Below are 26,076 nucleotides of genomic sequence, written 5' to 3'. Positions count from 1 at the left end.
GGATAGGCAAAGAGCTACAAAAAGCTGCAGCCTATAAAGAGGTGTGGTGTGTGTGTGTGTTTTTTGAACACTTCACTGTTTTTATCTCTCCTAGAATATGCCAGAACCCACTGTTCTAGCAAAGTTTAGCATGGCTCTAGCCAGACCAGAGCTATGTAGTATAGAGTGTTTTTCTCTCCACCACTTCCCCCTGGTCAGATGAAAGACTCCAGAACGCGCTGGATTTCCATGACTATAAATCAATTTGGTTATCTCTGCTCAGTGTTGTGCATTCCTCAGGGCTTGATGAACTGATTCACACAGAGGCCAACTGTTCACCTATAGTATTGCTGCTTTCACTCTGGTTTCACATTTACTGCAACATAATCATCAATGTCTATTTTTACATGGAAGTGAACTTTCTCCATGTGTGTAGGACCATTTGTTGGGTTATTGGAGAATACATTAAAATGCCTATCTTTTGTTTTTTTGTGCAGACACTAACTGTTTTGCGATTAATTAGTTAGCATTTGATCTGACAAAGTTGAGAGATGCAGTAGGCTTTCCTTGCACTTATTGCAACATGATCACAAAGGTTGTTTCATGTTTGTTAGGTTGATTTGATTAGTGGTCAATGGTACATTTCTGTTTTTACAAACTGTTTATGTGGAAAAAATAATGGTTGTTTTAGGAAATGTTTGGTCTAGGTAGGGCTGAACTTTCTGTTAAGTGCATTGACATGCTCAGGTTTGTTTGTAGGTCACCGTGTGCTGATAGCAAAGGGCATGAAATGCTAATTAGTCCCTGATAGAAGCCATTAAAGGCCCAGTGCAGTCAAATGTGATTTCCTGTGTATTATACTATGAGGTTGGAATAATGTGAAAATTATGATAGTGCCCTTTTAGTGTAAGAGCTGTTTGAAAAGACCCCCTTAAATGTCGGCCTGTCGTGGTGGGATACAGTTTGCCTGCATGGTGTCATCATAGATGAGTTAACAGATCAATAAAGGTCCAAACCTCTCTGCCAACAGTTTTCCCCTCCCCACTCAGATCTCTCTCACAGTCCTAGCTAAATTATTGCTTCAGAATTTCTTTGCTGAGAACGATCACAGCAAGGTACTTAATTGTTACCTAGAAATGATTTGATATTTAGATAAAAGCGGGTGCATTTAACCTTTTCAACCCCCCCCCCCCCCAAAAAAAAAAACAGGTTTAAATCAATTCACTGCCCTCACTTGAAAGCAATTAAACCGATTTTGATTTCTAGTTTGTCGAGGTAAAAAGGTGCTCGAAGACGTGTGCATTGATGTAGTGTCTTGTTGCTTCTCTGCGGTGGCTGTTCAAAGACTTTTGTGTAAATCGTTAATAATCATCAAGTAGAGAGGTTTCCCTTTTTGATAGTGTATCATAGGCATAAATGTCTCTGCCTCCCTTGCAATCCAACATGAGGGATTCTGCAATGCTGGGCTTAAAAAAAAAAAAAAAATTGATTTCCTAATGCATTTGGCCCTATAACTAATTGTATTATCTTAAACATTTTTTGTTTTGAGTTGTTATCGATTGGTTTGGGCAATAGCGCTGTTTTGGTGAAATGTGTTGTTGCTCTGACATGCCATGTGTTATCAACAGGCTGCATCTCGTGGCTGTGCAGACCTGCCCTATTCACTGTGCAACTGACTAGTCTAAACCATCATGTTATTATTGTTTGCTTAATGTGTGTGTGTAGGAGTTCACCGTCCCGGACTACCGAGGTCACCTGCAGGACCAGCAAGGTCGACGAAGGCCTTCCTTGCTTTCGGAATTCCACCCTGGAACTGAGAGGTACCAACGGCCACCTCAGCTTCAAAAGCCTGTTATTATAGTCTGTTGGGGGGATGATGACAGTAATTTCTGGGATTTTTCAGTTATCCTAAAAGTAGCACAAAAGAAAAGGTCTACTCATATGGCCAGTTTCCCTGACCCATATTAAGCCTAGTCTTGGACTAAGAAGTACTTTCAATCGAGAGTCTCCACATGCCTTTTAGGTTAGTACTGGCTGTTATCTGGTGTCTGGGAAACCATCCTATAGAGTAGCACTGTTAAATTCTAGTTCTGGTTTTTATTTGCACTCACCTGGTGTCCCACGTTTTTGAAGGTAAGGATGAAAACCAGAAGTGTTTCGGCCCTATAGGACCAACATTGAACATCCCTGCTATAGAATGTACTAGTGCATAAAACCCTGTTCTGAGTTCCGGATCCTGACTCAGAACAGGGTCAATATGGAATGCGGCTTCTAGGGCTCACCCCATTTTGTCAATTGGTCGATAGGCTGTTGGTCGCCCGAGATTAATTTAGTCGGGCAGTAGCAAAAATGATATTTTATGGTGTACAAGACACCGGTCTGACTCTCGCCTGTCCATTGTGGAGGCCGTGGGGATAGTGCGGTCCATCACCGAGACATGCTACTGCAATTGTATATGGCTACATTACCTAAGAACAATGATGCCACACTAATAAAAATATTATTTTATAACAAATGCCCTTTTTCCCGTGTTGGATAGCGGTCGCTGTCCGCGGTTCTGAAACATCAATGCGCTGTTGAATTGGCGCCTTTTCCTAGACCGTGTTGCTATGTGCATAATAGCAAAGTTAACCAGCATGTTGCTGTTGAGAACAATGCGGTGGATGCAGCAGCAGCGTTAGGAGATGAAAAAACAGCATTTGCCTTAATTGTCTACGAAAAGTGAGGGGCCCTCCTGAGTGGGGCAGCGTTTTAGGGGTTAGGGGAGGGTTTAACCAGCCGGGATGTCCTTGTCCCATCGCGCCCTAGCAACTCCTTGTGGAGGGCCAGGCGCATGCACGCTGAATTCATCAGTTGGACCGTGTTTTCTCCTACACATTGGTGCGGCTGGCTTCCGGGTCGTGTTTCGGGGGATGCATGGCTCTCGACCTCCGCCTCTCCCGAGTCCGTACGGGAGTTGCAGCAATGGAACAAGACTGTAACTACCAGTTTGGATATCACAAGAAAAAGGGGTAAAATGTACCGAAAGAAAAGTGAGGAGATGGGAAACCCCAACTTAATTAGGTCTATAATCAATAGTCTAACTGTTAAATGTGCCTGGCTTTATAAATCATCCATATACAGTGCCGTTGGAAAAGTATTCAGACCATGACCGTTTCCACATTTTGTTAGGTTATAGCCTTATTCTAAAATGTATGAAATGTGTTTTTTTCCCTCATCAATCTACACACAATAACCCATAATGACAAAGCAAAAACAGATTTTTAGTAATGTTTGATAATTTCTTAAAAAAAAAAAACGTCACATTTTACATAAGTATTCAGACATTTTACTCAGTACTTTGTTGAAGCTCCTTTGGAAGCAATTACAGCCTCGAGTCTTCTTGGGTATGACGCAACAAGCTTGGCATGCCTGTATTTGGGGAGTTTCTCCCATTCTTCTCTGCAGATCCTCTCAAGCTCTGTCAGGTTGGATGGGGAGCATTGCTGCTCAGCTATTTTCAGGTCTCCAGAGATGTTCGATCGGGTTCAAGTCCAGCTCTGGCTGAGCCACTCAATGACATTCAGAGAATTGTCTTGAAGCCACTCCTGATTTGTCTTGGCTGTGTACTTAGGGTCGTTGTCCTGTTGGAAGGTGAACCTTCACACCAGTCTGAGGTCCTGAGCAGGTTTTCATCAAGGATCTCTCTGTACTTTGCTCTGTTCATCTTTGCCTCGATTTAGTCTCCCAGTACCTGTCGCTGAAAAACACCCCCACAGCATGTTGCTGCCACCTTGCTTCACCGTAGGAATGGTGCCAGGTTTTTTCCAGATCTTGGTTTCATCAGACCAGAAAATCTTGTTTCTCATGGTCTGAGAGTCTTTAGGTGCCATTTTGGCAAACCGTAAGCGGGCTGTCGTGCCTTTTACTGAGGAGTGGCTTCTGTCTGGCCACTACCATAAAGGGGTGATTTTGTGGAGTGTTGCGGAGATGGTTGTCTTTCTGGAAGGTTCTCCCATCTTTACAGAGAAACTCTGGAGCTCTGTCAGTGACCCTTGGATTCTTGGTCACCTCCCTGACCAGGCCCTTCTCCCCCTGATTGCTCAGTTTAGCCTGGCATTCAGCTCAAGGAAGAGTCTTGGTGGGTCCCATCTTCCATTTAAGATCGATGGAGGCCACTATGTTCTTGGCGGCCTTCAATGCTGCAGTACCATTCCCCAGGTCTGTGCCTTGACACAATCCTGTCTCGGCGTTCTACAGACAATTCCTTCGACCTCATGGCTTGGTTTTTGCTCTGACATGCATTGTCAACTGTGGGACCTTATCTAGACAGGTGTGTTCCTTTCCTAATCATGTCCAAACGATTGAATTTACCACAGATGGACTCCAAGTTGTAGAAACATCTCAAGGAGGATCAATGGGAACAGGATGCACTTGCATCCAGCCTGACGGGTTTCATCTCTGCCTGGTATGGCAACTGCTCAACCTCTGACCGGAAGGCGCTACAGAGGGTAGTGCACACAGCCTAGGACATCACTGGGGCCAAGCTTCCTGCCATCCAGGACCTCTATTCCAGGCAGTGTCAGAGGAAGGCCCTAAAAGTTGTCATAGCATCCAGCCACCCTAGTCATAGATTGTTCTCTCTGCTACCTCACGGCAAGCTGTACTGGAGCGCCAAGTCGAGGTCCAAGAGGCTTCTAAAACAGCTTCTACCCCCAAGCCGTAAGACTCCTGAACACATAATAAAATGGCTACCCAGACTATTTGCATAGCCCTTCCCCCCTCTTCTATGGTGCTGCTACACTCTGTTGTGATATATTATCACTTTAATTACTCTACCTACATGTACATGTTACCTCGACACCGGTGCCCCCGCACATTGACACTCTGTACCAGTATCCCCCTGTATATAGCCTCACTATTATCTACTGCTGCGCTTTAATTATTTGTTACTCTTATCTCTTACCTTTTTTAGGTATTTTCATAACTGCATTGTTGATTAAGGCAAGCCCTTAATAAGTCAGCATTTCACTAAGGAATACCTGTTGTATTCGGCGCATGTGACAAATCAAATTTGATTTAAGCTCAATTTCGAGTCTCCTAGCAAAGGGTATGAATACTTATGTAAATAAGTTATTTTTAATACATTTGCAAAAATGTTTAACCTGTTTTTTTCTTTATCATTATGGGGTATTGTGTGTGTAGGTCGATTGCTAATGATTTATACTTAAAAAAAAAAAACTTTTTGTAACTTATTTACATTTACATTTAAGTCATTTAGCAGACGCTCTTATCCAGAGCGACTTATCAATAAGTCGAGGGGTCTGAATAGGCTGAAGGCACTGTACAGTGGGGCAAAAAAGTATTTAGTCAGCCACCAATTGTGCAAGTTCTCCCACTTAAAAACATGAGAGGCCTGTAATTTTCATCATACGTACACTTCAACTATGACAGACAAAATGAGGGGAAAAAAACCAGAAAATCACATCGTAGGATTTTTAATGAATTTATTTGCAAATTATGGTGGAAAATAAGTATTTGGTCACCTACAAACAAGCAAGATTTCTGGCTCTCACAGACCTGTAACTTCTTCTTTAAGAGGCTACTCTGTCCTCCACTCGTTACCTGTATTAATGGCACCTGTTTGAACTTGTTATCAGTATAAAAGACACCTGTCCACAACCTCAAACAGTCACATTCCAAACTCCACTATGGCCAAGACCAAAGAGCTGTCAAAGGACACCAGGAACAAAATTGTAGACCTGCACCAGGCTGGGAAGACTGAATCTGCAATAGGTAAGCAGCTTGGTTTGAAGAAATCAACCGTGGGAGCAATTATTAGGAAATGGAAGACATACAAGACCACTGATAATCTCCCTCGATCTGGGGCTCCACACAAGATCTCACCACGTGGGGTCAAAATGATCACAAGAACGGTGAGCAAAAATCCCAGTACCACACGGGGGGACCTAGTGAATGACCTGCAGAGAGCTGGGACCAAAGTAACAAAGCCTACCATCAGTAACACACTACGCCGCCAGGGACTCAAATCCTGCAGTGCCAGACGTGTCCCCCTGCTTAAGCCAGTACATGTCCAGGCCCCTCTGAAGTTTTCTAGAGAGCACTTGGATGATCCAGAAGAAGATTGGGAGAATGTCATATGGTCAGATGAAACCAAAATATAACTTTTTGGTAAAAACTCAACTTGTCGTGTTTGGAGGACAAAGAATGCTGAGTTGCATCCAAAGAACACCATACCTACTGTGAAGCATGGGGGTGGAAACATCATGATTTGGGGCTGTTTTTCTGCAAAGGGACCAGGACGACTGATCAGTGTAAAGGAAAGAATGAATGGGGCCATGTGTTGTGAGATTTTGAGTGAAAACCTCCTTCCATCAGCAAGGGCATTGAAGATGAAACGTGGCTGGGTCTTTCAGCATGACAATGATCCCAAACACACCGCCCGGGCAACGAAGGAGTGGCTTCGTAAGAAGCATTTCAAGGTCCTGGAGTGGCCTAGCCAGTCTCCAGATCTCAACCCCATAGACAATCTTTGGAGGGATTTGAAAGTCCATGTTGCCCAGCAACAGCCCCAAAACATCACTGCTCTAGAGGAGATCTGCATGGAGGAATGGGCCAAAATACCAGCAACAGTGTGTGAAAACCTTGTGAAGACTTACAAAAAACGTTTGACCTCTGTCATTGCCAACAAAGGGTATATAACAAACTATTGAGAAACTTTTGTTATTGACCAAATACTAATTTTCCACCATAATTAGCAAATAAATTCATTAAAAATCCTACAATGTGATTTTCTGGATTTTTTTCTTCTCATTTTGTCTGTCATAGTTGAAGTGTACCTATGATGAAAATTACAGGCCTCCTTTTTAAGTGGGAGAACTTGCACAATTGGTGGCTGACTAAATACTTTTTTGCCCCACTGTATATCTACAGAAATAAAAGATTCTGTTCGAGTGTACGTGTAGCCTACTGATTCCGTGAGGCTTGGCAACCACAACATGCTGGATAAACAGTTTGGCAAATTTGTCTTTTTTTTTTTTTTGCTATGCTGTAATAACGGCTTTATGCTCCCCCCCGTTAGAATAGCCTATTACTTATAATTTATTTAATGATCTCCTTGTTTTTATTACCATCATTGTAATATTAAGTAATGTTATCATTAGTAGGCTTGTATAGCAGCCTTGTATAACCACCATTGAGCTGAAGGCCAAAGAGGGCATCCTGTTTAGTCCTAATACCATAACTTTCTTAGGCCAGTATTTCAATACTGTATCAATCAATGAATTAATTAATTTGTTCATGTCATCACACAGCATGTGAGTCATTCAGGATTTGAAATGCAATCAAGCATTTTAATTTTAAAATACAATAAAGGCACCCTTGAATAATTAGCGTTTCACTGAGCCTTTCACAAATTAATGCTACTGATTTTAGTCGTTGCCCTTAAACAAAAAAAATACATTACAACAGACTCTGGTATGCTTATAATTTGTTTACATTCTCCAAACGATCAGAAAAGTGATATTATATTCTAACAGCACCTGTTTGGCATGCATAATATACAGTGCCTGCTCCTTACATTATTTTTCTTCATCTCCAGTATTTTCCACAACTAGTCAAATTTATTATACACATCCGACTTCCCATTTTACCTACTGAGCAACAAGTAAACATTCCTCCGTTTTCAAGTTTTTGTCATGTCCTCTGCATCCATTTTGCTGTCATGTGTTTGGAGTTTGTTATAACCCATTTTATTGATGTGATTATGATATGCTTTAGGTCAGGGTGTATTGGTCACGTGCTTGCGATGCATACATGTCACGTAAAGAGCGCAAGGGTTTAGGGAATGTTTTTCCTAAATAAATGAGGGATTTTTGGTACACTTATTTATCTATCTATCACGCCGCAAATCTGCGCACAATCAAGTAAATTGCAGTCGGACACCCTCCTAGTCATTTGTTGTCTTCATTATTTCATCAAGCGGTGCGCTTAAAGCATCAGACCATCTCAGTGCATAAAGTTGATTTGATAAACTCATAGAAAGTGTCTATAAATGGAAAAATCTACTTTAAAATTCAATCAATTAGTTGGAAGATCAGACAACTCTCAGTCGCCCAAGATTTTTTGCATCTCGTTAAGGCTATGACCCCTGGTATCATATTAACATGGTTTAGACATGAAAAATATGTAGAATTGCAACAACAAAAATATGCGAACAAGAGGGGTGTGAGCAGTTTGGGGTAGCATGGGTTGGGATTTGTTGCTACGCTGATGAATGACTATCCATCCGGACTTTTGCCACCTAGGAAATTTGTGTTACCGGACCTTCTCAAATAATACTTGAGCACCCCTGGCATAGATGTTATTGTAGAAGGTAGTCACTATAGATGTTATTCCTGTATCAGGAGGAATGTGTGTGATCTGATGTTTACCTTCCTCCTCCAGGCCTCCAGAGAGACGTCATGGCTACGAGCAGCAGTTCCACAGTGTCACCTCCCAGCAGCAGGCTGACGGCCACGAGGCTCTGGAGGCCAAGCGGCCCCGCATGGAGACTGTCTCGGAGGCCCACTTCACCCGCGGTGCCCTGCCTGGGGGAATCATTTTACCCCTGCAGTCCCACCAGGTCCAGGACAGCCTCAGAACCAACGTAGGGGAGGTCAATAAGGTGCACGTCGCCTATCTACCTAGTTCTAATAAAGACATAGAAAACGATGGCTAAAGCAATGTATTAAACCCTCAATGACTTTAAATATGTTTGAGGATATCGATTTCAGCAAGGTGTGGTGCAGCATGGCTCATTTTGATCACATAATGATAATTTATTTGGGATACAAGTTGAGTTGTAGATTCTGTACAGTCTGTCAGTGACTCTGACTGACTACAATGTAATCTCAAACAGGGGTGGCGGCAGGGTAGCCTAGTGATTAGAGCATTGGACTAGTAACCGAAAGGTTGCAAGTTCAAATCCCCGAGCTGACAAGGTACAAAATCTGTCATTCTGCCCTTGAACAGGCAGTTAACCCACTGTTCCTAGGCTGTCATTGAAAATAAGAATTTGTTCTTAACTGACTTGCCTAGTAAAATAAAATAAAAAACATGCACAATGTATTGAACCCTCGTTCACTGCAGTGGACTCACGTTCTCTGTCTGTGTTCCAGGAGACCCAGTTCAGTGGCATGAAAGCTGAGTCCCAGGCTCCAGGAGGGCTGCATCACGTGGGGGGGGTGCCTGACAGCTCGCCCTCCAGATTGTCCAAGGAGGAGCTGATCCAGAGCATGGACCGTGTGGACAGAGAGATCGCTAAAGTGGAGCAGCAGATCTTCAAGCTGAAGAAGAAGCAGGTTGTTTAGGCCACTGTTACGTGACACACTTTAATAGCCTGCCCCAGACCTGTTGAAGTTATTCTGTGATTTGTGTCGATAAGAAAGATTTCCTGTCTTGGAGCTCTAGCCAATAGCGTAAATATTGGAGTTGATTTAAACAGTGCCCATAAACCAAATGCATCAAAATTACAATTGATGGAATTGTTGATTGATCTAAAACAAATGTATTTTTGTCATGCATACATGCCCACTAATACAAATATTTCACAAGATATTATAACTGAGTGAAAAGCCTCGTCTCAGTAACAAGGAGGTGGAAATGAACCTGTCTCTGTTGGAAGTGAGCCAGACATGGTTAAAGGGCCTTAAAATAAGCCCCACAGGTTAGCTAGTAGTCTCAGGGAGGGCCACTCATCTCCAGGCAGAGCTACAGGTTGCCCCCCCCCCGCCTATGGGATTATTTGCTATGTCAAGCGCTCTTCCTGACCTGGTGAAGTGAGCATTAACTTGCTTCATAAAAATGTTTGTCGTTGGATAGAAAAAAACACATATTTTTGAAATCCCTACTCATTAGACAGGAAGGTAAACTGAGCTTGGCTTTGGGAGAAAGTAAATGTTTGTTTTCCTGAAGCTTTTCCCAGGATTTTCTGGGATTTATTTATTCAAGGTATTCCAGGAACCCCTAATCTCAGGCGGCTTTCTATAACCAGGTTGTTTACTTAACCTTAAGCATGTAAACGCACACAGACACACCAGTTCAACTGTCAGTCAATAGTCTTAGATGGTGCATAGATCAGCCATTATCAGTTACATTACAGAGCTCTTAAAATAAATGCCCTAAAACAAGTGGGTTGGGAATAATCCGGCATGAGCCTCACATATCAGAGACTGGAATCAGATTAACAGTGAGCCTTGTCTTCCTGTCCAGCCACCACCATTAGCTGAATCGAGATGGAATTAGAAAACGTGAATATGCAGCATGAAACCCATGCCTAATTTTATAATTGTATGATTTATGGAGGAGAGGAAGTTTACCATATAATATTTTCCTATGTGTGTTTGTCTGCGCACATTCATTTATTGACAGAGGTAATGTGTTGATGTTGTCTCTCAGCAACAACTGGAGGAGGAAGCGGCGAAGCCAGTGGAGCCAGAAAAGCCAGTGACCCCTCCCCCCATACCACAGGAACACAACAAGCACCGCAGCATTGTCCAGATCATCTATGACGAGAACAGGGTGGGTTTAATGGGGAATCCTCCGCTACTGAACACATGCTGCACTCCACCTTTACTATACCTGTGACTACACAGACAACTCCATGTGTCTGGTGGTTTTACCACGCTGTACTGTTATCTACTTCATACTTGATAAAAGTTATGAATCTGGAGGGGCAATGCATAACAATACTTCAATCTTACAATGCTTGTTTATAGGGCTAGAAAGGCTTGAATGTCCGTTAAGGATTCCGTTAAGTCTTTTTGTTCATGTGTCATGGATATTTTTTCAAGACAGTCAACCTTTGGAGTTGTGTGTGTGAATTATATGTGTGTGTTTTGCTCGTGTGTATCAGAGAGCGAGACATATTGAGAGAGAAAGGGTGCGTATAAAACAGGAAAGAGTGTCCCAGCTCTCCCAAAAAATTACGCCGCCGGAAGTGGCGTCACCGCCTGCGTCCGCGACATGGCCGTGAATTGCGCAGCGCTATAGTAGCTCTCCCCCGCCTGGCTCATGCAGCAATGCTGCTCAGTGAGCAAATGGGGAAGAGGGACTGAGTACAGAGTGTTGTGCTAATTATCGCCATTGCATGCAATTACCACGTACCATGTGCTCAGGTAGAAGCTATTAGCCATTAGCCCAAATGAATAAAACTGTTTCAGAGTTAATACTTTTGCATCCAGGTATAATGATGTGGGTGAGTCAAATGATTTGAATGACTTTATTTCATATGATTTAATACGTGCTACTAACAAAGTGTGTTCCATTTTGAAATAGAAATGAAAATAAATAAACTTAATTACATAATATAAATGTTTAATCATTTTGAGACTACAGTAAATGGGATTACTGCTATGTTATACATCTGCAGTCATGGTTGCCTTGTTTGTCTACATCCTAGTGGCTACTGTAGTCTTTTTACTGTAGAAAAAAATCTCTAAATTGGTCCCAGGTGAGGCAGGTAGCATGCGAGGGAGTGTCAACTGCTCCTGCGCAATCGCCCGACTGAGCAAAGGAGTACAGCTACAGACTGTGTGTATCTTGTGTTTTTTAGCAGAAGGAAAAGGGAGGGAGGGACTGTGTGTGGAGGTTACTGTTGGTCGTGTCTGCACTGCATCCTTTTCAGGCAGCCATTAACCCTTTTAGCAGGAAAGCTTCTCCTCAGCCCAGCCTGTGAGAGCAGAGCTACGGGCCACGTAGAACATTCCCCTTGTGGTCTTGGTTATCTGCCACAGCAGTATCTGAGCAGAGTTTTTATGAAAATATATATTTTTTTAATGTGTTTTTAATTTTTTAAATTTTTTTTTTTACAGTTGACAGTCTTGTGTGATACGTGATTTGTCACTATTGCCAAGGTCTGTTAATTATGCTCTACCGGAACACTATTTTCTCTGTCTTTGCATTGTGTGTCTGCTTTTCAAACAACTGTAGCTTCTCAATTCGTTATGCGTAATTTGGACAAAAGCTTAGAAACCACAAAAAATCACAAGCAAACAAATATGCAAAAAGAATTCAGAGATGGACACATTCCTATTACTTATGTAAATTAGTTTGGAAATACAGTACATGGAGATTTTATTTGGCCACTCGCTCAGCTGATTGAGCTTCTTATTGAAACTCGTTTTATAACCTGGCCCGACAATCTCCCTTGGCTTTCATCTTTTGGGCAGGGAGATTCGCCGCACAGTGCTGCCTGGGAAAAAATACATCTTTTTAGAGTTCAGACGCTTGGGAAGTCTAAAATATTGGAGTGTTTCTTTTATATAATTGTACCTAGTTGAGGGGGGAAAAAGGGAAGATATTTTAGCAAATTAATGTGTCCAAATAGTTATTGTCCTACGCTGTCAAGAGTCTATGCAGCAATTAAACACACGGAACCACAGAGCCTGCAGGCCACATTGTGTGTTCAATCACAAAGGACTACTACTTTGAGTGAAGGGACTCTATTATTTTGAGACCTACTAACTATCATCATATTGTGTATTTTATTACATTTCAGAAAAAAGCTGAAGAGGCCCATAAGATATTCGAAGGTCTTGGTCCTAAGGTTGAACTGGTAGGTGGTTGAGGGGTTTTTCAATGGTTGAATGATTGTTTCCTAGATAAGGTTTTTTGAAAAACTGCATATGGTAGCAATGATTTGAGTTATTATAATACTAGTAGCTAATGATAGTCATTACTTAGACTGATTTCTACCCCCCCCTCCCTTTTTCTTAGCCCCTGTATAATCAGCCATCGGATACAAAGGTTTACCATGACAACATAAAGACGTGAGTATGCACTTTGTTTCTTGCATGTACGGTGTGTATGTATATACAGTGGGGCAAAAGAATATTTAGTCAGCCACCAATTGTGCAAGTTCTCCCACTTAAAAAGATGAGAGGCCTGTAATTTTCATCATAGGTACACTTCAACAATGACAGACAAAATTTAAATAAAAAAAATCAGAAAATCACATTGTAGGATTTTTAATGAATTTATTTGAAAATTATGGTGGAACATAAACTTTTGTTATTGACCAAATACTTATCTCAATACTTTGTTATATACCCTTTGTTGGCAATGACAGAGATCAAACGTTTTCTGTAAGTCTTCACAAGGTTTTCACACACTGTTGCTGGTATTTTGGCCCATTCCTCCATGCAGATCTCCTCTAGAGCGGTGATGTTTAGGTGCTGTTGCTGGGCAACACGGACTTTCAACTCCCTCCAAAGATTTTCTATGGGGTTGAGATCTGGAGACTGGCTAGGCCACTCCAGGACCTTGAAATGCTTCTTACGAAGCCACTCCTTCGTTGCCCGGGCGGTGTGTTTGGGATCATTGTCATGTTGAAAGACCCAGCCACGTTTCATCTTCAATGCCCTTGCTGATGGAAGGAGGTTTTCACTCAAAATCTCACGATACATGGCCCCATTCATTCTTTCCTTTACACGGATCAGTCGTCCTGGTCCCTTTGCAGAAAAACAGCCCCAAAGCATGATGTTTCCACCCCCATGCTTCACAGTAGGTATGGTGTTCTTTGGATGCAACTCAGCATTCTTTGTCCTCCAAACACGAGGGTGTGCAGGTCATTCGCTAGGTCCCCCCGTGTGGTTCTGGGATTTTTGCTCACCGTTCTTGTGATCATTTTGACCCCATGGGGTGAGATCTTGTGTGGAGCCCCAGATCGAGGGAGATTATCAGTGGTCTTGTATGTCTTCCATTTCTAATAATTGCTTCCACAGTTGATTTCTTCAAACCAAGCTGCTAACCTATTGCAGATTCAGTCTTCCCAGCCTGGTGCAGGTCTACAATTTTGTTTCTGGTGTCCTTTGACAGCTCTTTGGTCTTGGCCATAGTGGAGTTTGGAGTGTGACTGTTTGAGGTTGTGGACAGGTGTATTTTATACTGACAACAAGTTCAAACAGGTGCCATTAATACAGGTAACGAGTGGAGGACAGAGGAGCCTCTTAAAGAAGTTACAGGTCTGTGAGAGCCAGAAGTATATTTTTTGTTTGTAGGTGACCAAATACTTATTTTCCACCATAATTTGCAAATAAATTCATTAAAAATCCTACAATGTGTTTTTCTGGATTTTTTTTATATATATTTTTTTGTCTGTCATAGTTGAAGTGTACCTATGATGAAAATTACAGGCCTCATCTTTTTAAATGGGAGAACTTGCACAATTGGTGGCTGACTAAATACCTTTTTGCCCCACTCTGTGTTTGTGTGGAAATAGAGGTTCATATATATATATATATATATGTGTATGAACCTCTATTTTGATCATTAATGGTTGAGTTTTGTCTGCACTGTCAGCCGGGTCATGAATTCTCTGTTTGCTCCATTGACACAAGTGAGAAAAATTGAAAAAGAGGATCCGTCAGTGTAAAGTGAAGGAAACATATAGCTAGGTTAATGTAGGGGTGTAGATGGTAGGGTTGAAGGCCAGGATGTCTGGGTCTAACCATGAGAAACTGGCCTATGGTTGAGGCCTTTTAATCAAGGACTTTACTTGTGTGCGCTTAATGTGGCCCAACCACTGTTCTTACCCCTCAGCGATGGTGTCCTAAGGAGAGATGGTGTGTAGGGTTGCGCATTTTGGGAATATTCAGTGGTGGAAATGCTCTGTGGGAATTAGCAGGAATATATGGGAATTAACGGAAATATATGCAAATTAATATTCAAATACCACTTAAATATAGATGTTTTCTGCTTTGGATATATTTACCATATCATATGGAGACAAACATAAACCTTTTACCTTATCATGCGTAGACATAATTGCAAATTATTAAATCTTTCCAATAGAAAAAAACATTTAGTTACAAATTGAACTTTAATTAAATGAGTTGACTCTTCACATGGAATGATTTCACTGAACAACAAAAGGGAATATTGAATGATCCCCAATGATCCTTCCACCCCAACCAACCTCACTACTCACTGGACCCTTTTGATAACTCAACTAAGCATGCCTCTCCTTAATGTCAATATTCCTTGTCCATTGCTGTTCTGGTTAGTGTTTATTGGCTTATTTCACTGTAGAACCTCTAGTCCTGCTCACTATACCTTATCCAACCTATTAGTTTCACCACCCACACATGCGATGACATCTCCTGATTCCAATGATGTTTCTAGAGACTATCTCTCTCATCATCACTCAATACCTATGTTTACCTCCAATGTATTCACATCCTACCATACCTTTGTCTGTACCTTATACCTTGAAGCTTTTTTATAGCCCTCATTGCTTTTAGCTGTACCCTTATCCTACTCCTCCTCTTTTCCTCTGGTGATGTAGAGGTGAATCCAGGCCCTGCAGTGCCTAGCTCCACTCCTATTCCCCAGGCGCTCTCTTTTGATGACTTCTGTAATCGTAATGGCCTTGGTTTCATGCATGTTATCTTCTTGTGACTCTCAAACCCGGGTCCGGGAGCGTAATCATCGCCTGACACCAATTTGCATAACGCAACGGACATAAATCTTCCTATTCATGAAAATCACAAGTGAAATATATTGGAACACAGCTTAGGCTTTTGTTAATCACCCTGTCATCTCAGATTTTCAAAATATGCTTTACAGCCAAAGCTAGACAAGCATTTGTGTAAGTTTATCATAGCCTAGCATAGCATTATGCCTTGCTAGCAGCAGGCAACCTTGTCACGAAAATCAGAAAAGCAATCAAATGAAATCGTTTACCTTTGAACTTCGGATGTTTTCACTCAAGACTCCCAGGTAGATAGATTATTTTTGTAGGCGAAATTGCTCCATTTGTTCTTCACGTTTGGCTGAAAAATCACCCGGAAATTGCAGTCACGACAACGCCGAAAAATATTTCATATTAGCACCATAATATCGACGGAAACATTACAAACGTTGTTTATTATCAATCCTCAATGTATCTATTCGATAATATATCCGTCGGGACAATTCGTTTTTCAGTAGGACCAATTGGAGTAATGGCTACCTCTGTATTTTACTCGAGAATCTCTCTCGGAGCCACCATGTGACCACTTACGCAATATAGCCGCCTACGGCTATTCTTCAACATAAATGCGTAAAACTACGTCACAATGCTGTAGACACCTTGGGGAATACGTAGAAAGCGTAAGCTCGTTGATGACACATTCACAGCTCAATAGGGACTCATTGGAACGCAGTGCTTTCAAAACCTGGGGCACTTCCGGATTGGATTTTCTCAGGCTTTCGCCTGCAACATCAGTTCTGTTATACTCACAGACAATATCTTTACAGTTTTGGAAACATTAGTGTTTTCTATCCAAAGCTGTCAATTATATGCATATTCTAGCATCTTGTCCTGACAAAATATCCCATTTAAAACGGGAACGTTTTTTTCCAAAAATGAAAATACTGCCCCCTAGTACCAACAGGTTAACATTTGAAGCCTCCTCCCTAAATTTGTTTCATTCACTGCTTTAGCACACTCTGCCAACCCGGATGTTCTAGCTGTGTCTGAATCCTGGCTTAGGAAGATCACCAAAAAATTCTGAAATGTTCATCCCTAACTACAACATTTTCAGACAAAGATAGAACTGCCAAAGTGGGCGGTGTTGCAATCTACTGCAAAGATCTACTATCCAGTTCTGTACCCAAACAATTTTAATTTCTACTTTTAAAAATCCACCTCTCTAAAAACAAGTCTCTCACCGTTGCCGCCTGCTATAGACCACCCTCTGCCCCCAGCTGTGCTCTGGACACCATATGTGAACTGATTGCCCCCCATCTATCTTCAGAGCTCGTGCTGCTAGGCGACCTAAACTGGAACATGCTTAACACCCCAGCCATCCTACAATCTAAGCTTGATGCCCTCAATCTCATACAAATGATCAATGAACCTACCAGGTACCTCCCCAAAGCCGTAAACACGGGCACCCTCATAGATATCATCCTAACCAACTTGCCCTCTAAATACACCTCTGCTGTCTTCAACCAAGATCTCAGCGATCACTGCCTCATTGCCTGCATCCGTAATGGGTCAGCGGTCAAACGACCTCCACTCATCACTGTCAAACGCTCCCTGAAACACTTCAGCGAGCAGGCCTTTCTAATAGACCTGGCCGGGTATCCTGGAAGGATATTGATCTCATCCCGTAAGTAGAGGATGCCTGTTTTAATTTTTTTTTTTTAATTCCTTCCTAACCATCTTAAATAAGCATGCCCCATTCAAGAAATTTAGAACCAGAAACAGATATAGCCCTTGGTTCTCCCCAGACCTGACAGCCATTAACTAGTTGCTCCTACCCTCTACTTTTTTGAACATTTTGTTAAAAATCGCGCAACATTTCAGCGCCCTGCTACTCATGCCAGGAATATAGTACGTTCATATGGTTAGAATGTGTGTATAGGAAACCCTCGGACGTTTTTAAAACTGGTTAAATCACGACTGTGGCTATTACATAACGTGCGTTACATCGGAAAGCGCAGGAAAACCTGATCACAGAAAATGGAAATAAATATCCTTGCGCCACTTCCAGCAATTGTTAACAGTGAGCCGAATTAGATAAGACCGAGCATTCAACTCCCACAGCATCCCCATGCAGTCGAGTATCTTGTGAATTTAATCCTCTTTGATTCTTGGTTGAACCGAAAGAGGGGCACCGCTTACCTCCGGTCTCCGCCCAGATCATTCCGGAAGAGCTCTCTCCTGAAATTTTTTCCAAGACGACAGCTAATGATATCTACATCGCCTACGGATGATTTTTATCGCTTATTAACGTTTACTAATACCTAAAGTAGCATTACAAACGTATTTCGAAGTGTTTTGTGAAAGTTTATCGTCTACTTTTTGAATTTTAAAAAATGACGTTACGTTGTGAAATCGCTGTTTTTTTCGTTTATCACACAGTCTACATATAACGATATCTTGGCTTTATATGGCCCGATTTAATCGAAATAAAGACCCAATAGTGTTTATGGGACATCTAGGAGTGCCAACAAAGAAGATGGTGAAAGGTAATGACTGTTTTCTATTTTATTGTGCGGTTTGTGTAACGCCGAAATGCTAATTATTTTGTTTACGTCCCCTGCTGTGCTTTTCTGTTGTAGTGTATTGGTGCATGCTATCAGATAATAGCTTCTCATGCTGTCGCCGAAAAGCATTTTAAAAATCTGACTTGTTGCCTGGATTCACAACGAGTGTAGCTTTAATTTGATACCCTGCATGTGTATTTTAATGAACTTTTGAGTTTTAACTAATACTATTAGCATTTAGCGTAGCGCATTTGCATTTCCAGAGCTCTAGTTGGGACGCAAGCGTCCCAGGTAGAGGTAAGAGGTTAACCAACACAAAAACATCCTATGGCGTTCTGCATTCGCATCGAACAGCCCCTGTGATATGCAGCTTTTCAGAGAAGCTAGAAACCATTATACACAGGCAGTTAGAAAAGCCAAGGCTAGATTTTTCAAGCAGAGGTGTTGCAGGAAGCAAATGAACTCAAAAAAGTTCTGGGACACTGTAAAGTCCATGGAGAATAAGAACACCTCCTCCCAGCTGCCCACTGCACTGAAGATAGGAAACACTGTCACCACTGATAAATCCGCTATAATTGAGAATTTCAATAAGCATTTTTCTACGGCTGGCCATGCTTTCCACCTGGCTACCCCTACCCCAGTCAACAGCACTGCACCCACCACAGCAACTCGCCCAAACTTTCCCCATTTCTCCTTTTCCCAAATCCAGTTAGCTGATGTTCTGAAAGGGCTGCAAAATCTGGACCCCTACAAATCAGCCGGGCTAGACAATATGGACCCTTTCTTTCTAAAAATTATCTGCCGAAATTGTTGCCACCCCTGTTACTAGCCTGTTCAACCTATTTCGTGTCGTCTGATATTACCAAAGATTGGAAAGCAGCTGCGGTCATCCCCCTCTTCAAAGGGAGGAACACTCTTGATCCAAACTGCTACAGACCTATATCAATCCTACCCTGCCTTTGTAAGGTCTTCGAAAGCCAAGTCAACAAACAGATTACCGACCATTTCGAATCTCACCATACCCTCTCTGCTATGCAATCTGGTTTCAGAGCTGGTCATGGGTGCACCTCAGCCACGCTCAAGGTCCTAAACGATATCTTAACCGCCATCGATAAGAAACAATACTGTGCAGCCGTATTCATTGATCTGGCCAAGGCTTTTGACTCTGTCAATCACCACATCCTCATCGGTAGACTCGACAGCCTTGGTTTCTCAAATGATTGCCTCGCCTGTTTCACCAACTACTTCTCTGATAGAGTTCAGTGTGTCAAATCGGAGGGTCTGTTGTCCGGACCTCTGGCAGTCTCTATGGGGGTGCCACAGGGTTAAATTCTTGGACCGACTCTCTTCTCTGTATACATCAATGATGTCGCTCTTGTTGCTGGTGAGTCTCTGATCCACCTCTACGCAGACGACACCATTCTGTATACTTCTGGCCCTTCTTTGGACACTGTGTTAACAACCCACCAGGCAAACTTCAATGCCATACAACTCTCCTTCCATGGCCTCCAATTGCTCTTAAATACAAGTAAAACTAAATGCATGCTCTTCAACCGATCGCTGCCTGCACCTGCCCGCCTACGAATACCTAGGTGTATGGTTAGACTGTAAACTCTCCTTCCAGACCCACACAAACATCTCCAATCCAAAGTTAAATCTAGAATTGGCTTCCTATTTCGCAACAAAGCACCCTTCACTCATGCTGCCAAACATACCCTTGTAAAACTGACCATCGACTTCGGCGAGGTAATTTACAAAATAGCCTCCAATACCCTACTCAACAAATTGGATGCAGTCTTATCACAGTGCCATCCGTTTTCTCACCAAAGTCCCATATACTACCCACCATTGCGACCTGTACGCTCTCGTTGGCTGGCCCTCGCTTCATACTCGTCGCCAAACCCACTGGCTCCATGTCATCTACAAGACCCTGCTAGGTGAAGTCCCCCCTTATCTCAGCTCGCTGGTCACCATAGCATCACCCACCTGTAGCACGCGCTCCAGCAGGTATATCTCTCTGGTCACCCCCAAAACCAATTCTTTCTTTGGCCGCCTCTCCTTCCAGTTCTCTGCTGCCAATGACTGGAACGAACTACAAAAATCTCTGAAACTGTAAACACTTATCTCCCTCACTAGCTTTAAGCACCAACTGTCAGAGCAGCTCACAGATTACTGCACCTGTACATAGCCCACCTATAATTTAGCCCAAACAACTACCTCTTTCCCTGCTGTATTTATTTTATTTTATTTATTTATTTTGCTCCTTTGCACCCCATTATTTTTATTTCTACTTTGCACATTTTTCCACTGCTGATCTACCATTCCGGTGTTTTACTTGCTTTATTGTACACTGCTCAAAAAATGAAGGGAACACTTAAACAACACAATGTAACTCCAAGTCAATCACACTTCTGTGAAATCAAACTGTCCACCTAGGAAGCAACACTGATTGACAATCAATTTCACAGGCTGTTGTGCAAATGGAATAGACAACAGGTGGAAATTATAGGCAATTAGCAAGACACCCCCAACAAAGGAGTGGTTCTGCAGGTGGGGACTACAGACCACTTCTCAGTTCCTATGCTTCCTGGCTGATGTTTTGGTCACTTTTGAATGCTGGCAGTGCTTTCACTCTAGTGGTAGCATGAGACTGAGTCTACAACCCACACAAGTGGCTCAGCTAGTGCAGCTCATCCAGGATGGAACATCAATGCGAGCTATGGCAAGAAGGTTTGCTGTGTCTGTCAGCGTAGTGTACAGAGCATGGAGGCGCTACCAGGAGACAGGCCAGTACATCAGGAGACGTGGAGGCAGTAGGAGGGTAACAACCCAGCAGCAGGACCGCTACCTCCGCCTTTGTGCAAGGAGGAGCAGGAGGAGCACTGCCAGAGCCCTGCAAAATGACCTCCAGCAGGCCACAAATGTGCATGTGTCTGCTCAAACGGTCAGAAACAGACTCCATGAGGGTGGTATGAGGGCCCGACGTCCACAGGTGGGGGTTGTGCTTACAGCCTAACACAGTGCAGGACGTTTGGCATTTGCCAGAGAACACAAAGATTGGCAAATTCGCCACTGGCGCCCTGTGCTCTTCACAGATGAAAGCAGGTTCACACTGAGCATGTGACAGAGTCTGGAGACGCCGTGGAGAACGTTCTGCTGCTTGCACCATCCTCCAGCATGACCGGTTTGGCGGTGGGTCAGTCATGGTGTGGGGTGGCATTTCTTTGGGGGGCCGCACAGCCCTCCATGTGCTCGCCAGAGGTAGCCTGACTGCCATTAGGTACCGAGATGAGATCCTCAGACCCCTTGTGAGACCATATGCTGATGCGTTTGGCCCTGGGCTCCTCCTAATGCAAGACAATGCTAGACCTCATGTGGATGGAGTGTGTCAGAAGTTCCTGCAATAGGAAGGCATTGATGCTATGGACTGACCTGCCTGTTCCCCAGACCTGAATCCAATTGAGCACATCTGGGACATCATGTCTCACTCCATCCACAGACTGTCCAGGAGTTGGTGGATGCTTTAGTCCAGGTCTGGGAGGAGATCCCTCAGGAGACCATCCGCCACCTCATCAGGAGCATGCCCAGGCGTTGTAGGGAGGTCATACAGGCACGTGGAGGCCACACACACTACTGAGCCTCATTTTGACTTGTTTTAAGGACATTACATCAAAATTGGATCAGCCTGTAGTGTGGTTTTCCACTTTAATTTTGAGTGTGACTCCAAATCCAGACCTCCATGGGTTGATAAATTTGATTTCCATTGATCATTTTTGTGTGATTTTGTCTGCACATTCAACTATGTAAAGAAAAAAGTATTTAATAAGAATATTTCATTCATTCAGATCTAGGATGTGTTATTTTAGTATTCCCTTTGTTTTTTTGAGCAGTGTATTTACTTTGCCACCATGGAATTTTTTTGCCTTTACCTCCCTTATCTCACCTCATTTGCTGACATCGTATATAGACTTGTTTCTACTGTATTATTGACTGTATGTTTGTTTTACTCCATTTGTAACTCTGTTGTTATGTGTCGAACTGCTCTGCTTTATCTTGGCCAGGTTGTAATTGTAAATGAGAACTTGTTCTCAACTTGCCTACCTGGTTAAATAAAGGTGAAATAAAATTAAAAATAAATAAAATCTCCCAAAAACATTTTCAACATACAGTGGGGCCACAAAAATCTCATTTTGTCTGTCATAGTTGAAGTGTACCTATGATGAAAATTACAGGCCTCATCTTTTTAAGTGGGAGAACTTGCACAATTGGTGGCTGACTAAATACTTTTTTGCCCCACTGTACATCTGTAAAATGATAGTCTAAACTAAAGCTTTAGTTGTCTTCCTCTCAGGCTTCCATGTCTTCTCCCTGGACCTCCTCAATGTCCACTTCATGAACATCAGACTCTGAGGCCTCATCTTCACTGTCCCTTTCCAACCTTGTTGAGGATGGCTTGTTATCAGGCTCAAAAAGCCTCAAATTTTCCCGGAGGCCACCAATTTTTCAACCCTTGTATTGGACAGCCTGTTGCGGGCTTTGGTGTGTGTGTTCCCACACAAGGACCAATTGCGCTCGGAGGTGGCTGATGTTGGTGGGATTTGGAGGATGATTGAGTCAACAGGGGAAAGAGCTTCAGATCCACAAAGTCCTTTCCACCAGGTGGCTGATGAGATATGTTGGCATGACTGCCATATTGCATCTCCATCCCAAAGCCCTTGCTTGGAAGTGTACTTCCAAGAACCTTGCCCTGATCCAGGCCAAGGTGGCAAGACACGGCAGTGATTATACCATAGGCCTGGTTGATCTCTGCACCAGATAGGATGCTCTTGGCAGCATACTTGGGGTCCAACATGTACGCTACGGCGTGTATGGGCTTCAGGCAGAAGTCTTCACTTTTTGATGTCTTTCAGAACTGCAGTTTCCTCTGCTTGGCACAACAGTGAATTGGGCAGGGCAGTATGGATTTCTTCTCTTACATCTGCAAGCAGTGTCAACGTCAGACAGAATGGCATTGTCTACCTTAATCTGTGCAATGGCTACTGCTATAGGTTTCAGGCTGCTTACCACTCTCTCCCAAACTACATAATCCAGGAGGATCCTCTTGATGGGGCTGTCCATATCAGCAGACCATATGGCCATTTCTTGGAGAGACTCCTTCCCCTCCAGGAGACTGGTATTGCTGGGCAGCTTCAATGTGGTGCTGTTATTCTTCTCACTTTGCTTTGTGAGGTAGATTGCTGCTATAACTTGATGACCCTTCACATACCTAACCATTTCCTTGGCTCTCTTGTGGAGTGTATCCATTGTTTTCAGTGCCATAATGTCCTTGAGGATCAGAGTCAATGCATGAGCAGCACAGCCAATGGGTGTGATGTGAGGGTAGGACTCCTCAACTTCAGACCAAGCACCCTTCATGTTCACACGGTTGTCTTTCACCAGTGCAAATACCTTCTGTGGTCCAAGGTCATTGATTACTGCCTTCAGCTCATCTGCAAAGTAGAGACTGGTGTGTCTGTTGTCCCTTGTGTCTGTGTTCTTGTGGAATACTGGTTGAGAGGGTGGAGATGATGTAGTTAATTATTCCTTGCCCACAAGCATTCGACCATGAATCAGAGATGATTCTATTACTGTCTGCTTTCTCTATGATTTGCTCAACCTTGAACTCTGTTGAACTCTGCATCCAGCAAATGAGTAGATAAAGCATGTCTGGTTGGAGGGGTGTATGCTGGGCGAAGAACATTCAGAAATCTCTTCTAATACACATTGCCTGTTAACATCAGAGGTGAACCAGTTGCAAACACAGCTCGAGCAAGACATTCATCAGCCTTTTTCCAACTACCTTCCTCCACTGAGTCAAGAAAAACTTCGGATTCAGGAGGACCATGAGCTGTTGCTATTGATGAGGTATCTGATTCATCATTTTCACCCCGAATGGAAGTTGAGGGACTTTCGTCAGAGGTTGCTTGTTGTGAGCGCTGGGGGAACTTCATGCACTTGGCCAGATGATTCTGCATCTTTGTTGCCTTCACACATGATTTGGCACAGTATTTTCCAATGTACACAGCTTTTCCTTCTACATTAGCTGCAGTGATTACTATTTACTAGTTATCAAAAAATGTCATATTCAATATATTCACCCCACCGAGTATTGTAATCAAAATTTACCAGAAAGCATGTAGTCCTTGACTCAGACAGTGTAGTAGTGTGGGCTCTATATCATCTCATTAGTGTGCAAGATCTTGAGAATCAGCTGTACAGTGGTGGCCAGAAGTTTTGAGAATGACACAAATATACATTTTCACAGTCTGCTGCCTCAGTGTCCTTAGATTTTTTTTTGTTGTTGTCAGATATTACTATGGAATCCTGAATTATAATTACTAGAATTTCATGAGTGTCAAAGGCTTTTATTGACAATTACATGAAGTTGATGCGAAGAGTCCATATTTGCAGCATTGACCCTTCTTTTTCAAGACCTCTGCCATTCGCCCTGGCATGCTGTCAATTAACTTCTGGGCCACATCCTGACTGATAGCAGCCCATTCTTGCATAATCAATGCTTGGAGTTTGTCAGAATTTGTGGGTATTAGTTTGTCCACCCGCCTCTTGAGGATTGACCACAAGTTCTCAATGGGATTAAGGTCTGGGGAGTTTCCTGGCCATGGACCCAAAATATCGATGTTTTGTTCCCCGAGCCACTTAGTTCAGACTTTTGCCTTATGGCAAGGTGCTCCATCATGCTGGAAAAGGCATTGTTTGTCACCAAACTGTTCCTGGATGGTTGGGAGAAGTTGCTCTCGGAGGATGTGTTGGTACCGTTCTTTATTCATGGCTGTGTTCTTAGGCAAAATTGTGAGTGAGCCCACTCCCTTGGCTGAGGAACAACCCCACACATGACTTGTCTCAGGATGCTTTACTGTTGGCATGACACAGGACTGATGGTAGCGCTCACCTTGTCTTCTCCGGACAAGCTTTTTTTCCAGATGCCCCAAACAATCGGAAAGGGGATTCATCAGAGAAAATGACTTTAGCCAGGTCCTCAGCAGTCCAATCCCTGTACCTTTTGCAGAATATCAGTCTGTCCCTGATGTTTTTCCTGGAGAGAAGTGGCTTCTTTGCTGCCCTTCTTGACACCAGGCCATCCTCCAAAAGTCTTGTGTGCCTCACTGTGCATGCAGATGCTCTCACACCTGCCTGCTGTCATTCCTGAGCAAGCTCTGTACTGGTGGTGCCCCGATCCCGCAGCTGAATCAACTTTAGGTCCTGGCGCTTGCTGGACTTTCTTGGGCGCCCTGAAGCCTTCACAACAATTGAACCGCTCTCCTTGGAAGTTCTTGATGATCCGATTTAAGTGGTTGATTTATGTGCACTTTCAGCAATATCCTTGCCTGTGAAGCCCTTTTTGTGCAACGCAATGATGACTGCACGTGTTTCCTTGCAGGTAACCATGGTTGACAGAGGAAGAACAATGATTCCAAGCACCACCCTCCTTTTTGAAGCTTCCAGTCTGTTGTTCAAACTCAATCAGCATGACAGAGTGATCTCAAGCCTTGTCCTCGTCAACACTCACACCTGCGTTTACGAAATAATCACTGACATGATGTCAGCTGGTCCTTTTGTGGCATGGCTGAAATGCAGTGGAAATGTTTTGGGGGGATTCAATTCATTTGCATGGCAAAGAGGGAATTTGCATTTCATCTGATCACTCTTCATAACATTCTGGAGTATATATGCAAATTGCCACCATACAAACTGAGTTAGCAGACTTTGTGAAAATTAATAGTTGTGTCATTCTCATAACTTTTGGCCATAACTGTACATGTGATGGAAGAGTGCACTTACATGCAAAAATATTCCACAAGACCTAGAATTGCTCTCTGTATCCCACAGAATAAGCTCACTTTTTTGTGATGAATTTAAGCAACATTTCCTGGCTTAACTTCCCATGGAAAATTTCCGGGAAAAATCCTGAAATTTACAGGAAAGTTCCCGACCCTTTGCAACCCTAGTTAAGGTCATGAGAGCACCTCCCATGGCCCGTTTGTGTAAAGTACTTGTTACACACAGATCAGATGGCAAGTACAT

At 43.0% G+C, this 26,076-nt stretch overlaps 1 protein-coding gene across 1 annotated transcript in view; it reads left to right on the top strand.

Moving 5' to 3' along the window:
• The window catches only part of LOC115135922 (nuclear receptor corepressor 1-like), a 124,975-nt gene that overhangs the window by 13,697 nt on the left and 85,202 nt on the right, over positions 1 to 26,076 (top strand). Inside the window, 6 exon segments of the mRNA XM_029671140.2 lie at positions 1,705 to 1,799; positions 8,425 to 8,644; positions 9,138 to 9,320; positions 10,417 to 10,539; positions 12,518 to 12,574; positions 12,736 to 12,788. Of these exon segments, the coding sequence (XP_029527000.2) occupies positions 1,705 to 1,799; positions 8,425 to 8,644; positions 9,138 to 9,320; positions 10,417 to 10,539; positions 12,518 to 12,574; positions 12,736 to 12,788 (731 nt within the window).

This window comes from Oncorhynchus nerka, linkage group LG10 (assembly GCF_034236695.1).
Source record: "Oncorhynchus nerka isolate Pitt River linkage group LG10, Oner_Uvic_2.0, whole genome shotgun sequence".
Lineage (NCBI taxonomy): Eukaryota > Metazoa > Chordata > Actinopteri > Salmoniformes > Salmonidae > Oncorhynchus > Oncorhynchus nerka.
This window is presented reverse-complemented; position numbering and strand designations above follow the sequence as displayed.